This window comes from Uranotaenia lowii, chromosome 2 (genome assembly GCF_029784155.1).
Source record: "Uranotaenia lowii strain MFRU-FL chromosome 2, ASM2978415v1, whole genome shotgun sequence".
NCBI classification, from domain to species: domain Eukaryota; kingdom Metazoa; phylum Arthropoda; class Insecta; order Diptera; family Culicidae; genus Uranotaenia; species Uranotaenia lowii.
This window is the reverse complement of record NC_073692.1, coordinates 13,731,643-13,748,237: the sequence shown is the minus strand read 5'-3', so window position 1 is coordinate 13,748,237 and position 16,595 is coordinate 13,731,643. Positions and strand designations below refer to the sequence as shown.

At 34.1% G+C, this 16,595-nt stretch overlaps 2 protein-coding genes across 2 annotated transcripts in view; both read right to left on the bottom strand.

The window, feature by feature from the left end:
• Positions 1-6,482: 6,482 nt before the first annotated feature.
• On the bottom strand, positions 6,483-12,218 carry LOC129746070 (uncharacterized). Its single transcript, XM_055739516.1, has 4 exons — positions 12,012-12,218; positions 7,282-7,522; positions 7,084-7,217; positions 6,483-7,021 (listed from the first exon to the last, which is right to left on the bottom strand). The coding sequence occupies exons 1-4, from the start codon at positions 12,073-12,075 to the stop codon at positions 6,705-6,707; spliced, it is 756 nt and encodes a 251-aa protein (XP_055595491.1). The 5' UTR covers positions 12,076-12,218; the 3' UTR covers positions 6,483-6,704.
• A 1,076-nt stretch (positions 12,219-13,294) lies between these two features.
• LOC129746068 (protein takeout-like) overlaps positions 13,295-16,595 on the bottom strand; it is a 37,774-nt gene continuing 34,473 nt past the window's right edge. The window contains exon 4 of the mRNA XM_055739508.1: positions 13,295-13,825. Coding sequence (XP_055595483.1) covers positions 13,524-13,825 — 302 coding nt within the window. The 3' untranslated portion in view covers positions 13,295-13,523. The remainder of the gene's footprint in view (positions 13,826-16,595) is intronic.

Below are 16,595 nucleotides of genomic sequence, written 5' to 3'. Positions count from 1 at the left end.
TTTATTGCTAACCGCAACAACCCGGCTTGCAGTCGCATGATGCATAAACTAGTGCCGGAATTGCATGCAGTTGGGGAAGTCAAGTCCAAGTCAAGTCTGTTAGCTACACAATCCGAACGCATATGACATGGAAATGTTTGAGGCTTTAAACAGTAACAGCCGTTGTTAATTGAAATAAAAAACGGATGCTGTCAGATTGTAATCGTTTTGTTTAGTTTTAGATTGATTTGTCCGTTAATCGGCGGAAAAGGCTTATTACAGGCTGATTGGGAATCTGCATTAGCTTTTTAGGTCGGTTTTTAAGACAAGTTTGCAGGCTAAGGGTATTTGGAGTGGATAAATGTATTTGAAGCTTTCCCATCATTCAGCTGTCTATGTCAAAATTTTCCTTCATTTTTAACAGGAAAGAGATAAACGAGAACTCCAGATGATGGGGATGAGAATATTTAATTTTTCATGTTCGTTGTTGGAATTTTTAAGGAGCTTTCTGACCAATAAATTCAACTTTGCAGGCATTCCTGACCTTTCCTCTTTTTGAGACGTCATGATTTCAAAATAAGTAGGTATACGAAAACAAATTAAACGCACACACATAAATTATTGACACGGAAGCTCTTTTGGCGTCATTATTTTTCCAACTCTGAATCGATAAACTGTGGAATATTTTCATCCACGGTTATGGAAATCACTATGGTAATAGATGTGATGATCAATTTATCATCTTTTATCAGACTTGAGATTTTTTTTAAGATATGCAAAAAATATTTGAAAGGAAAAACATGAAACACAAATATCATAATTAAATAAAATTCTATAACGATCAATACATTTCAAATTCCATGATCACTGGAGTGGATCACTAGAACTAGTTCAACATCGCCAATGGTTGCTACTCTGTGCTTGGCCGAGTCCATCAATGTTGATCAAAGATCAAAAGAATGATATCTGGAGTTGACATCACATTTACGATGTCCAAAACCGATGCTCTCTCTTCAAACCGTCATCAACGGTGCCGGCCACGAAAAAAGATGAAAGATCAGTAACGCGCTTTAGGACCGAGGTTACCTCTGCATCTTAGCGTAGATATTTGTATGAGGAATGGAGGAAAGGTTTTATTTAGAAGATTAGTGTGAAGGTTTCAACAAAGCCTGCACTGAACCCAGCAAATATGAAATTGTATCAGAAATGACAACTTAAGTCGTTTATAATAGTGTTGCGAATCGCAGTTTCTACTGCTAAATGAAAATATCGTATAAACAAACAAAAATTCGGGGGTTAAGATCGTTTAAACATTTTCCGAAAGTACGCAGCAAAAGGAGCCATGAAGGAAGTTCATAATTGTTTATATTGTTTATTTCTAATATGCGAAATTTGTTTTTTTTTTGCAGGTTTTGCAGGCTCTTGTCGAAGCAGATGGTACGCTTGCCGACGGCCCGCTTGGGACGAAAATGCGCGGTTCCACACATCCACGAGTGGTCGATACCATTTCTTTCTGCTTGGATGGGCTGAAGATTTTTATTTCGAAAATTAACGGTTATTACTGAAAAAGACAACATAGCCAAAACCGGAAGCCGATAAGAAAAACCCTCACCAGAAATTGCTGCGCGTTTTTGGTGGTTCGAAACAACCAAATTTACGATGTTAACAATAATGAAGTCTATGATTTGAAAGAATTTTGTGATTCTTCAAAATAAGCAAGAATTTTTGGGTTTCGGATCCATTTATAGTTTTTACAAAACCTTTTTTCATTTTTTTTAATTTATTTAATTTTTTTTGTTACCATATACGAACCAGCCCCATCGACTTCCGAGGCTCATCGTGCGTAGTCCAGCAATAGTCGGCAGTTTTCTTGTTTTGCTCCAGGTCTAGAATATAATTAAAATTAACGTTGATTAGCTTTTGATTTCAAGGGTCAAAACCAGTGCTCAAAAAAGTCAAATTCATTCATGACAATACAAACAGAAGGAGACAAAAATGCTTTCTTCCCCATCTATTTTAGAGCAAGTTTACTGGTGTTGGGAAAAAGTGGTAGAAATTTAGACACTTTTAGCACATTTTGAAAACTTTACCATGCCAAAATATTCTCAAGATCTGCGGCATTCAAGTTTTTCTACAACACGTGTTCTATTTCCGCATACTGTGATGCGAAAAAAGTAATATTTCTATCACATACGGCTGAAATAGAAACAGTAATGTAAAAAAATACAACGCCCAGAGATCTTGAAAACATTTTTACATGATGAAATTTTCAAAATTTCAAAATTTCTACCACTTTTTTTCAACACCAGTGAACTTGCTCCTGGACAGACAGAGAAAAAATATCAGGATGGCCTAGACTAGGATGATGGCTGTGAATATTTTCGTTTTATTCCATCATTCGCTTCGTAGTCAGTCATTTCACAAAGTCATGACAGTATGAAAAAATGTGAATGGATTTCAAATGCTTATTTTTAAGTAAGTTCTTAAGTAGATGACCAATATAAAGAATTAAGGATAGAACACTCAGATGATTTCTGCATAATCCCATCAGAAAAGCAGCATATTAACAACACCAAACAAATCAAAACAACTTACCTTCTTAACTATTCTAGAAAGTTCTTCCGGAGGCTTTTCGACTTTCGGGGATATTTTTCTTTTGCGGTTCCACTGGATTGGAACAATCACAAGAAATTATGGGAGTTATTGCCGGTGATTTTGTAGTAATTTTAACACCTTGACATATTCCAAAAAAACCTTTTTATCTGATGCAACCTCGTTGTTCTGTATTGGCCGAGAAGCTTGTTTTTTGCCGTCGCTTATACTCCCCAACTTATTGGATTCGAAGTTCTCTCAAAAGAACAAACAAAAACAATCGTCTCATGGCAACTTGATTTTCATCTGAAAAATTTGACCATAATAAAATCGCCAACTTCGATGATGTCAAATAATTTTTTGTGATCGATGCCCTACTGGTGCCGACATTGCCTATAAAAAGTGCAAAAAAACTGAAAAAAGTGTCCTGACTGTATTATTCTGAGCTACATCTTCAATTTTTTAACCACAATTTAAAATCTCCTCGATTCACATATTTGGTACATTGTTCAATTTCTATCTGCTCTAAGAGTCTTAAAAAATTGAAACCTTGAAAAAAAAACCCGATTTAATACACTTGACAGTGGATTCTAGCCTTTCTAACAATCTGTAAATTAAATATGAATACATATGACACAAAATAAACAAGTGAGAGATTTTCAAATTCTAAATCATTAAATTATGATTAAAGAACTTAAAACGATTCAAAACATTAAAGAACTCCAGTAGATCCAGAATAAATTGAAAAAATTGAAATATGAAATTGTTAATAGGATAGAAATATTTAAAAATAGCCATAAATTTCATAAACGTTGCTTAATTTGCAATTAAATTTGGTTTTTTGAATGACTGGATCCTGCAATATCCTGTAGAATCCCGTTGCTATGAATTATTTTTAAATAAGTATAATCTCAAAAAACTATACACTATATACTATGTAAAAACTAAGAAAACAATTTTTGAAAAAGATGCCCAAATATGTGTTTCGGATAATTCAACGTTTGTTCTGAGTAACCTAAAATTGTCAAAAATAACTAACTTTGGAAAATGGACAATATTGACAGAATTTTCTAAATTTTTAAAATAAATAAAATTTACGAGATTTGCAAAATTAGCTAAACTGTCTAAAATGATAAATACATAATTGTGGTGAAATTGAAAAAAAATTACATAAATGATAAAAATTACCAAAATGACAATACTGACAAAACAAACGAAAGGGACAAAAAATAAAAAAGTGACAAAATTTTAATAATAGTTAAACATTACAAAAAAGGAAAAAAAAAACAAAAACATTGGTTAATTTGACAGAATTGTCTGAATTTTGTCTTTTAAGTCAATTCAGTCAGTTTAATCATTTATAAAAATTTTATAATCATAACAGTTTTATGATTTTTTTTTTAAATCCATAAATTTTGTCATTTTTTCAATTTACCAAACAAACTCCAAGTTCTAAAAACTGTTGATTGGACGTCTTTATGAATTCCGTCCATTCTGAAGATTTTTAAACTTTGCCAATTTTTACATTTTGTCATTTTGTTTTTAAATTTTGTAATTCATTTTTTTTTTCATTTTGTAAATTTGATTCTTGAGATTTTTGTCACTTTTGTCATTTTTGTCATTTTTGTCATTTTTGTCATTTTTGTCATTTTTGTCATTTTTGTCATTTTTGTCATTTTTGTCATTTTTGTCATTTTTGTCATTTTTGTCATTTTTGTCATTTTTGTCATTTTTGTCATTTTTGTCATTTTTGTCATTTTTGTCATTTTTGTCATTTTTGTCATTTTTGTCATTTTTGTCATTTTTGTCATTTTTGTCATTTTTGTCATTTTTGTCATTTTTGTCATTTTTGTCATTTTTGTCATTTTTGTCATTTTTGTCATTTTTGTCATTTTTGTCATTTTTGTCATTTTTGTCATTTTTGTCATTTTTGTCATTTTTGTCATTTTTGTCATTTTTGTCATTTTTGTCATTTTTGTCATTTTTGTCATTTTTGTCATTTTTGTCATTTTTGTCATTTTTGTCATTTTTGTCATTTTTGTCATTTTTGTCATTTTTGTCATTTTTGTCATTTTTGTCATTTTTGTCATTTTTGTCATTTTTGTCATTTTTGTCATTTTTGTCATTTTTGTCATTTTTGTCATTTTTGTCATTTTTGTCATTTTTGTCATTTTTGTCATTTTTGTCATTTTTGTCATTTTTGTCATTTTTGTCATTTTTGTCATTTTTGTCATTTTTGTCATTTTTGTCATTTTTGTCATTTTTGTCATTTTTGTCATTTTTGTCATTTTTGTCATTTTTGTCATTTTTGTCATTTTTGTCATTTTTGTCATTTTTGTCATTTTTGTCATTTTTGTCATTTTTGTCATTTTTGTCATTTTTGTCATTTTTGTCATTTTTGTCATTTTTGTCATTTTTGTCATTTTTGTCATTTTTGTCATTTTTGTCATTTTTGTCATTTTTGTCATTTTTGTCATTTTTGTCATTTTTGTCATTTTTGTCATTTTTGTCATTTTTGTCATTTTTGTCATTTTTGTCTTTTTTGTCATTTTTGTCATTTTTGTCTTTTTTGTCAATGTTTCCATTATGCCAATTTTTTAATTATTTACGTTCTGGTCATTATTTCTATTGTCAATTTCGTCAGTTCCGCCAAATTTGTCATTTTTAAACAATTTCGTCGATTTTGTCCATTATCACAATTTTGTAATTTTTTTCTGTTTTTTTTTTCAATTTTTCAATTTCAAGATTTTGTTTGAAATCAACGGAGCGTCTGAGCTGTTTATTGTAGTGGAAAAAGATTTAAAATTATTCAGATTTTTTATTGATTTATTTAACGGTCAAACTCCATTTATGAGGATATACATACTTCAGAAATGTTCTCATGTAAAGACTGTTTGAACATTTTTCGTAATTTTTGGTTAAAAATTACCCAATCAATCAATCTTTTTATCTTAGTTAAAGTTTTAAACCAAGGTTTGAAAACAAAGAAATTTTAAATCAAAATTCATCTCCAGCTTTCAAAAAAGTGTGAAGTATGAAGTTTGAAATAGAAAAAGAAATATAACGAAGATCGCTGATTTTATAATATAACAAGACAGTTTATAGAGCGTGTCTTCTTTGGGGATATGATCTCTATAACAAGAAAACATAACACATAAAAATAAATAGCATACGTAGTGTTTCCACTTTAGATTAAAAATATTAAAGTTGCATACATGTTCTTCATGAACACAGAAGACAAATAATTCATTAAAAAAGATTTCCTTTGCGATTTGATTTTAGATTAGCCTATCTATATGACTGTGTTGCAACGCACACAGGAGTTGAGCTAGTATCCTCTATCTATTACTTTCGTTGACGTGAATCCAATCAATTAAAGATTAACTCAGAAAGGGCGAAAATCATCCAATTGATTCTAACCAGACTGTCAAGCTTGTAATCAATAGGAAAATTTAATTAATGTTTAGCCACCGGCCATGATGACAGTTCGGAGTCAAATTAAAATGTTTGCCAGTCAGTAGCTTACATTGTTGTAGCTAAGTGCTAATTTCCAGAAGAATTCCGGGTAGAAGCGAAATTAGACGCTTGAACCAGTTCTTCCCGGGATTTTTCCGCCAGAAGGATGCTGTAAATTGTAGTAGTAAATTGATGTTTATCAAATTGGTACCTAATTTAAGTTTGAAGTTTATCTCAACATTGTGTGACTCCGTTTTTGTCTAATATTAAACAGTGTTTCAAACAATTGTTGGATTTTTTTTAAACGAAATTGAATACAAATCATACACCAAAGTGGGTACAAGGCAGTTTTTGGTAGACTAGATGAACTTTGCCAAAAGTTACATGGAATTCCGTTTTCGAGAAGATTAAAAAAAGGATGCAAACATACTCTAATAACTGAATGAAGAAAATGCTTTACAATTACCCTTATTTATTATTTGCAATTGAACCTATAGCAACTATGACACAAATTATTAAAATTTACAACTTGTTAATTTCTGTGGCACTATATACATCACGATTTTTAATATTCCATTACATGGTGGATTCTAATTACAAAAACTTGTACTCCTAAGTTCAACCATACGCATATTATCACAATTAGTTAACGATATATTAGCCTCCTCCCAAAAGCCTTAATCAGGCAAAATATCCTTTTCAGTAGCACCAGCTGATGCGGCATTTGCCATGTCCGTGAACAGTTTGGACAAACTCTGCTCGAAGGCCGGCTTCACTTCATCCAACAGCACATGTGGATCCTGATTGATGGCTTGGTTGCCAACTTCACCCAAAGCTGGATCGCCTCCGAACAGATTTTGCAGTTGGAAACGTCCCTTGTCGAAGCGCAGCTTCACATCGATTGGTCTGAACTGAATTGTTCCGGCCAGCGGATCATCATCACCGGAACCGGGTCTCACGTCGTACTTCAACCGCATGTTACATAGGGTGTTATCTAAAAAAATTTGAACAAATTTTTAAGACGGTGTTTGTAAAGGTTTTAGAATTAAAACTCACTCATAATCAGGTCGAAATCTCCCTTTCCAGTTATTCTCAGCACCAACAACTGCATGTTCAAAGTGTATTGTCCCTTAGCGACCATGTTTGGTAATTTAACGCCTACTTCGATCGTCCGCTCTTGTGTATTAACCCTATCGAAAAAAAACAAGTTCAAACAAAATCCAAAATTTCAAAAACCCAACCAAAGCAACCTACTTCACACGGCGCATAACGAAATCTCCGGCTCCTCGGATCGTTACATTAGTTAGCTTGCACTTGAAGCCGGATCCGCGATCGATGACCATCCGGTCGATCCAGATCGGTTCCAGCGATGGCGATTTCGGTTGACCCTCGCCAAAGTTGCCGGAATTGATGGCCGGTCGAATTTTCTCCACCACCCGGAAGACACATTTCTCGAACTCCGGATCGTTGTGCGAACAGGCCGTCAGTATGGGAGCTGTTTTTGATTTAAAAAAAATGATAAGTTGATGTCTGTTAATAATAGGAAGCATTTCACTAGCTTCCGAGATTTTTTTTCGGAACGTTTCCAGGTATGGCTAAATCGAGCTTTTTAATCCAAAAATCTGGACAAATCTGAGAATAAACAAATGGTGTTAAACTTTCTTACAAACTTGAGCCTCTCATAGTTAACGATATGAGCTAAAATCGGGCAAACTGCCTTCTGGCAGGGGAAAGAGCAATTTCAGCCCCAAGCAAGGCTGCTGAAATCACAAAAATATTTATAATTTCACAGAATTTAGAGAAAATTTTCATCACAGCATCTGTGTCACAGAACACATAATTTTGGAAATATTCACAATTTTTTTAAATTTTGAACATGTTTCAAAAAAAAATTTTTTTTTTTTGTGACACGAATGCCAAAGCGTTGGTATAGTGTCACAAATAAACAAAAAAAAATTTTTTTTTTGACAACAAACATTTCGAATTTTTTACTTTGTTTTGAAAAATCATGATAAGATAGTGAATTTTAATTTATTTTTATCAAGTTATTTGTATAAAAACAAATTTTTCATGACTTTTTAATTAAATTAATGCATCATAGAAAACCATGACCGAATTTCTGGGTTAAATCATAGAAAGTGAGAAATTTTTTTCGCAAAAACACAGTTTTTTTTTCGGCAACCTCGGCCCAAGGTTTTGATTTTGAAGCATAATTTGTTAACAAAATTGATTGAAGCTGAGCCAAATTGATCTTTTAAGTAAAAGGCAAACATTTGATTTTCTTCCTTTGCTAGGAAACATTCGCTTCATTTAAAACGTTTGAACATGATTAAATGCTATAGAAATCCCAAGCAACCAAAAGTCCCATTTCTATTGTTTCCGAATTTTGCTGAATAAAAGTTTCAAAAGGAATTGATATCGAACTTCGAGCATGAAAGTTAAGAAATGTTCCGCAAATCTGGATGAGGCAAATAGAAATTCGCTGCAGCAGCATTTTTGCAGCAATTTTTTACTTTTCGACAAAAAACTGAGCATTTTTCGAAAAGAGTTGTAATCATATTAGATCAAAATTTATGCCGGAACCTAACAAAATCAACAAAACTATGGGCCTCATACAAAAAAGGCATGGTCATGGTGATGAAATTTGCAAAACCTATTCAATTAAAAACTTTCTTAAAGACTTAAAAAAAAAGTTTTTATAATGGTTATTTGCAAGAAAATTTTTGTTCACCTACTCAGTGATCGGTGATTTAATCAGACCAATTTGACATTTGGGAGATTTTTTTAAATTTTTTTTAAATTTCGAGCCCTGGCCTCAAATAGCCCTTTTTTTGTCATGTCAATTGCATCACTTAGTACAAAAGTTGTAAATAGGGCCACAAAAAGCCTTTTACGTACGTTAAGTTACAAAAGTTAGCCTTTTTTGAGACATGTCCAGAGGTGCCAGGCCTCCTCCGATTTTAGAGAGACCGTCTTGATTTTTTAGTTGTTCTGAATCAGCCTGATTTCTGAGAAATGGTCTTTAAAATGTACTGAGTTGTCCTGATTTAAAAAAAAAAAAAGTAAACTGTAATTGAATTGATAATAGAGTTATGAAGATATCTTACAAATCTGTAATAAAATAGTTTAACCGATAATAACCCAAGCAATAAAAAGTCGCTCACTCACTCAAACCTGGAATTTAAAAGTTCGTATTTGGCTGAAAAAGATGTTTTGAGACTTTTAGCTGGTCATATTACCTTAAAAATTACCTAGAAACTTTCAGCGCCTTTTAAAAGGTAAAAAAGTTGTTAACGGAACTTCTAAGCGCTCTTTACGCAACATCATTCGAGAAAAGGTGCCATCGTTTGCTTTGCACTTTCTAACAAACCGTTACGGAACCATCTTGCTAATGCGAGGAATTCGTTTGCGACTTTTAAGAGACATTTCAATCATTCCTGTCAACTGTCTGTCAAAACTTATGTTGATTGTTTACATGAGAAGAGTTCTCAAAACGACAATCAACATCATAAATGAAAAATCTAATATTTGATTCGGATTTTTCTATTTCTACCGCGTAAAATCCTGGATCAGAGCCATCAGACTCAATGCCAGTGATTCGGATAACACCCACAGAACTTTTAATTCGATGCATAAATTCTGGTTTTAATAATGTATTAGGAAGCTAATCTATTTATGAAAATTATTCTACATTTACTTGGACGACTCCTCATATGAAGTTCTTCGAATTGCGAGTTGATTACGCCATCACCAGGCCACGCTAGCTTGCTAGAAATTAATTTGGAAAAGCACGCGAGTCAAAATACACCAGCAGCATAATTTCTAAATTGGAACCGTACGGAACTTGAAAGCTGAATAACGGTTTAATCGAAAGCACATCAATTTCCAATTTGTCGAAGGCACATAAAAAGAACACATGTTAATCACCCGCCTTAACAATTTGAATTTTGCAGTAAATTCCACACTTGAACATATTTTTTTTTATTAACACTGCTTCTTATGCTGATAGATTCAATTTACATTTTAAACTTTAACTTGGAGTTCAGAACTTCTGAAACGTTAATCTGAATCTAAATTTTAACAATAATGTACAATAACGAAGAATTTTAACTCTCAATTATATTCTAATTCTGCGTGAATATCAAGTGAGATTTTTATAATGATTCCTGGCAATTAATCTCATTGTGAACAAACTATATCCTTCTCTTGAAAATCCTACAAAAGCTTAAGAATTCATTGTATAAACAAAACTTTTTTTCAATCTTATCATTTTTTCCATTTTCTGGGCCAATCATCACCAAGAGAAATTGGTTACTTAATTACCCTCAAAGATAAGTTCAATTGCATAAAATAAAATAAGTCTAAAGAAATTAAACTCTACACTACAATTCTAAATTCTAATCAGTGTAATGATATATTCTTTGAGAAAGAATATAAAAGAATTTTGTTATCTTATTTTTATCGCTGCTGGGATATATTCCACTATTCAACTATTCAATTTCTTCTACCCAAAGCGCTCTAGCTTTGATCTTTTCACCTATCAATACTTTCATTTCTATCTAAACATTATTCTACTTTGAATTTCTAACTCGCCGAAATGCCAAAAATTAAATAAGAATATTAAAGAATTGAAAGACTATAGATATAGAGGACGAATGACAGCTACTGTTTAAATCCTCTCTAAATAAATCAAATTAGAATTGGAAAGATTCTAGACGGATAGAAGGTTGAAATAAGATGAATGATGTTGAAAAAGAGCGGAAGGGTAATTTTTTTCATTCATCTTATTCTAATCTTCTATCCTTCTATAATAAGCTTGCCAGATTTCCCGGTTTTATCCGGGTTTGCCCGGATATTTGATGCAAAATTTCGAGAAAGTCCGGTCCGGCCCGGTTGCCCGGATATCGTGAATAAAGTCAGGATATAGCCCGGATTTTTTCACAATTTTCACAAAGAAACAAAAAAAAATCAAAGTTTGTGAGAAAGTTTCAGCAAAATCGATTAACGGTAAGGAAATTTTCAACGGTTGTTTCAAATAATTTCGCTGATTTATTTATTAAATATTTAAGTGTTCCAAAAGGTTTTGGAAGTCTGCAATTGAATTAATAAAATATTAATTTCAATTTTTTGCATTTTTTCTTTGCTTTTATATATAATAACACCTAAATTTTGCCTGGTTTTTGGATTTGAAAAATTTGAATCCATGCCCAGATTTTGCCAGGTTTTTTTGAAAAAATGCCCTAAATTGCTAGGCCCGGATGGGATTGGAAAAAATTCTGGCAACCTTATTCTATAATCTTTCAATTCTTAAATATTCTTTCTCATAGAATATATCATTTCACCGATACAGCCAACAAAATAAATTCATTAAATAAATTTACCGAGATTAACTCTTCATTTAAAGAATTTTGATTCTGAATTCTGATTCTGAATTCTGATCCTGAATTCTGATTCTGAATTCTGATCCTGAATTCTGATTCTGAATTCTGATTCTGAATTCTGATTCTGAATTCTGATTCTGAATTCTGATTCTGAATTCTGATTCTGAATTCTGATTCTGAATTCTGATTCTGAATTCTGATTCTGAATTCTGATTCTGAATTCTGATTCTGAATTCTGATTCTGAATTCTGATTCTGAATTCTGATTCTGAATTCTGATTCTGAATTCTGATTCTGAATTCTGATTCTGAATTCTGATTCTGAATTCTGATTCTGAATTCTGATTCTGAATTCTGATTCTGAAATCTGATTCTGAATTCTGATTTTGAGTTCTGATTCAGAATTCTGATTTTGAATTCTGATTTTGAGTTCTGATTTTGAATTCTGTTTCTGATATCTGATTCTATAGTTTTTATTTTTTTTCAGGTTTCCAAAATTGTTGTTATAAATAAATTACTCAATTTACAGATTGTTATACTGATAACAAGCGGTTTTCTCTTTATCAAAAGAAAGCTCGTGGTTCAACTAATCCTCTTCAACTGACCTAACTTTGCACTGGAGAATCCGACACACAACACCAGGAACGCTATCACCGGCTCGAGCTTCATCGTTCGGTCCTTTTATTTCCGCGGGAGAAAACTTTCCAGATATCACTACCGATCGCAGGATCTAAAATCGTTTCGCACGTACAACAACAGTTTCGTCCCGTTCACGCCGTCTTAAGTCCCAGTACTAATTCGCGCGCATCTTACGCCGGTGCCATTTATACCGCGAAAGTCGACAATTAGTATCAAACAACCCCCAGGTCGAGTGCGAAATGTCTAAGAACAACATCTCACGATGGGGACTACTAACTAATATGTAGCGTTAATTGTCAGGAGGTGTGCGCTTGAGCACGGCCCCACCGAATGGTTGATTCGACAAATGGTTCTAGAGCCTCGCATTGGACCATACACTCGGAATTGGTGGCGTCCTGTTTGAGGTTATTTCTATGATTTTTGAAGTGGACTCAAAGCTACTCGACAGTGTTTTGGGTGTATGATTGGGTAGAAAATCGTCAATATTGCCGAGAGCAGCCGGGTTACGCGCCTACTTGATCGCGTCAGTCTCAACCTGATCCGACGACCTTCCGTCAATCATTCTGCTTATTCTGGAAGCAATCCCAACCTGTGTGCGCGTTTCTAACTAATGCTATGCAAAGTAGGCTCCTCTCCCGGTCGGCCGGCGGCTGATTGATAGCAGAGAAGGGAAAAAAAAGCGCAACCAATGGTTACCCGTGACTGTTACCTGGGTGACCCGTAATAAGCAAACGTCATCAATTGCTACTTTCCATCGACTAATTTGCCCATTCTAACGAGAGTCGGCTTTGCATTAGTCATGGCTGGACGAAACCATTCATTAGCAGTCAGACTCGTTCGAAGAATCACCTGTTAATTAAGAAGTTATTTCTGAATATCGTGATGGTTTTGGGTAAGTATAACCTCAGGGATCAAACGATTTTGATAAGACCCTTTCTCGTGTACCGCTACAGGCTGCGCAAGATCTTACAATTTAGTTCCCGCGGTTGAATTAGGAGGCTCGATTGACCAGATTATTCGTTCGCTTATCGGGAAGATTAGCTTTTAATAGCCGCTAAACACGGAAATACTCACAAGTTGTCATCAAACCCGCAATAAGTACTGTTTATTCCGCTATTTCAGGTCAATTTGATTGTCCATCCATTAAAATCCGACGGCCGGCCAGACAACATGCGCGTTGACCCAGTAACCAGAACCTGATGAATCATTTCGGCACAAAAACTTGATCACTCGTTCTACTAAGAAGTATACACATTTTTATTAATGCCACTTAGCTTACACCTAGCCTACAAGCACATCCGCACTACTTACGATCTAGATTTTAAAAAAAACTAGTAGTTTTGCTATTCCAACTAGCTCAGTCCACGCTCAAAGCCGGCCCAAAGACCCACATCTCTCAAACCCTCTCCTCTCACATACAAACGAACGGCGCTTATGCTAAATACACATTTCAAATTCCAAAAACCGGGCAGCGCACTTTACTCGGGGAAAATGTCGTTCGGCGTAGCGTCCCTGACCAAACTGTTCGCCAACTCGGTGAACTTGCGCGAGAGGTTTTCCTCGAAGGTTGGCTTAATCTCATCGAGCAGAACCTGTGGATTTTGGTTGATGGCTTCGTTGCCAACCCGCTCCAACGTGGGATCGCCGTTGAAGAGGTTCGTCAGCTGGAAGAAGGCCTTGTCGAACTTCAGCTTGACCTCGATCGGTTTGAAGCGCATCAGCTCCTGGTCCCCGACCCGCTCGAAGTAGTACTCCATCCGGACGATCGCCTTGGAGTCATCTGGAAGAGGAAGTGGTAGAAATTTTAGTACTGTGAAGTTGTTTAGGGTTATATAAAAGACTGGATTAAGGGCGAGGGGATGAAGGGCAATAACTCCGAACCCTCCGGCTCAGGGGGGTCCCCAAGGAAAAGTTTGATATTGCTTTAATCAGACTGTTTTATTTCCTACAAATCTGTGGAAGGAATAATAATCCTTGAAATCATATGTCGAATAGTTTCACTCTAGCTTAAGGCACGCTAGGGTATTTATTGCAGAATTTTTACGCATTTATAAGGGCAAATCAGGGCAAATTTGATTCAAAACGTGGCAAAATCTGGACACAACTTACATTTTTTTAATTTTTTTTTACTGAGAGGTATTGAAAAAGGCTATCTTTAATTAAGGGTCCATGACTCATCTTTGTATACAGGGGGTTCAATAAGTTCGAATACAAATTAAAATAACGATAATTTAAAATCAATGAACAGAATAATTTTTCTTTAACCCAAATCAAAAGTTTATTTGATAATGGCAAATCACACCTTATGTTTTGGAAAATTTTTACCTGAAACCAATTATATGAGCTCCAGCGGTTTGTCAAGTCCATCGTACTACGCACGCTCCTCTATTGTTGAAATTTCGTTCAACATAAGAATGCCTGTATTATTCTGTGTAAAATGGCCTATGAAAATAAACTCTAAATGCAAAATTAGCAAGAAAAATCCATCAAAGCACATATTTAACGGTTATCGTCTATTTATGATGTGGAAAAGTTCTATTCTCCATCACGTTAATAGACTTTTTGATGAAAATCAGCTAGCACGTAGCTACTTTTTCGACTTTCACACATAATACGAAAAATAGATTTTGAGACTAGCTGACCCGGTGTGCTTTACTGCACCTTTCAAAATCAAATGGCATTTTCAGAAATTATTCAAATTTTTATCGTTTTATTGGCATTATTTTAAATCTAATTATAACATAATTCATAAGCAACCGCTATAAAATGAGAGCTGCAGCTTGAGTTTCGGATTGCAACACATTCTATTCTGAATCTTAATTTAAATTGTGTTAAAGATCTGATAATTCTAATCTATCTGGAGGGTCTCAAATTAATCGTACACAAACAATCTAACTTATAAGAAATGGTTGTTTTTGCTTGATATGTCCTGCATTTAAGCTCAAAAAATGATAAAAGAGCAACCCCCCCCCTCCCCCCCCCTGTCCTTCCCTTCACCCCCTGCTGAAGGGAGATTGTAATCTTTAATAACCATTTTTTATCGTTCCCAAAAATCCTGATTAATTTTTAAGTTTTACAACAAAATTTATTTGGAGACCCTTTTACCCTTTTTTTCTTCCCCTCTCTACACTGTAAAGCGTAAGGGGTCTATAACAATCGTAGAAAAATATCTCGTAACCAAGTACCTTTCCATGCCATATTTGTTAGCTTCGTTAGCATAAATTGAGAATTTATGCTAACAAAATTGTATTGGGCATCCCTCCTCCTAAGTATGTACCTACTCACTAAGAGAAGGTGTCAGATAATCATAGAATCATACCAAAATGATTTTCCATGTTAAGTTTTGTCCATTTCTCGGATTTTGTTTAAAAAAAAAAAGTTAAATATAAGCTTTCCTCTTCCCTTCCTATATTCCCAATTCTATCATCCTATTGCAAGAAAGGAATTATTTCACATAGAAAAATTTCTCGTATTGAAATACCATCTCATGCCAAATTTGGTTTTATTTTCGTAGTAAATTCGTCAGTTATGCATAAACTTGAAAGGAAGTACCATCCCCCCTTCCGTTCTCCTCATTGAATGGAGGGATAAGAACTTAATATTCATAAAAGTATTTTTTGTATTCTCATACTTTTTGATGCCAAATTTGGTTTCATTTGCTCGATTAATTCTCGAGTTATGCAAAAAAAAAATGTATGGAAGCCCCCCTTTCCCCCTTTATATCTTTCCGCTGAAAAAGGTGGTGCTTCAATTTATAATGGAAACAATTCTAATATCCAAATACCCTCACATACCAAATATGGTATAAATTTGCTCGATCAACTCTCCAGTAATACTGAAAATTGTAAGGGAGACCTCTCCTCCCCCTTTTCATCCACCTCTTTGAAGGAGTGAGGAGTGATATTCATAGAAGCATTTCTCGTATCGTTCGATGCCAAATTTGGTTCCATTTGCTGTTGTAGCTCTTGAGTTATGCAGTAAAAATTATATAAAACTCCCCTCCCTCTTTCCTTTCTCCACGCACGCTGAAAGAAGGAAGGGGTCTCAAACAATCATTAGAACATGTCAGGTTCCCAAATACCCGCCCATGCTAAATTTGGTTCCATTTGCTTAATTAGTTCCTGAGGTATGTAAAAAATTATAAAAGATTCCCCTTTCCCCTTTAAATCTCCCTACTGGAAATAGGGAGGGGTCAAAAATAATCATAGAAATATTTTTCGTATTCAAATACCCTCCCATGCCAAATTTGGTTTCATTTGCTTTATTAGTTTTTGAGTTAAGTTAACAAATTTGAAAGAGGCCCCCTCCCCCTTTCTACTGGAAAGAAGGAGGGGTCTCAAATAATTATTGAAATATTTTTTGTATCCAAATACCTTCCCGTGCTAAATTTGGTTCCAATATCTTGATTAGTTTTCGAGTTATATGAAAAAACCCCTCCCCCCTTCCTATCACCCCACTGAGAGGAGGGAGGGGTACCTAATATTCATAGAAATATTTCTCGTTCCCGAATACCATCCCATGCCAAATTTGCTTGATGGGTTCTCGAGTTA

Bases quoted from the DNA above. Each gene is read 5' to 3' on its own strand.
- LOC129746070 (XM_055739516.1), bottom strand. From the start codon at position 12,075: ATGAAGCTCGAGCCGGTGATAGCGTTCCTGGTGTTGTGTGTCGGATTC. The intron at 7,523-12,011 runs GTCAGTTGAAGA...AATCAAAAACAG, and splicing joins ATTCTCCAGTGCAAAGTTAG to CTCCCATACTGACGGCCTGT. The intron at 7,022-7,083 runs GTGAGTTTTAAT...AAATTTTTTTAG, and splicing joins AGATTTCGACCTGATTATGA to ATAACACCCTATGTAACATG.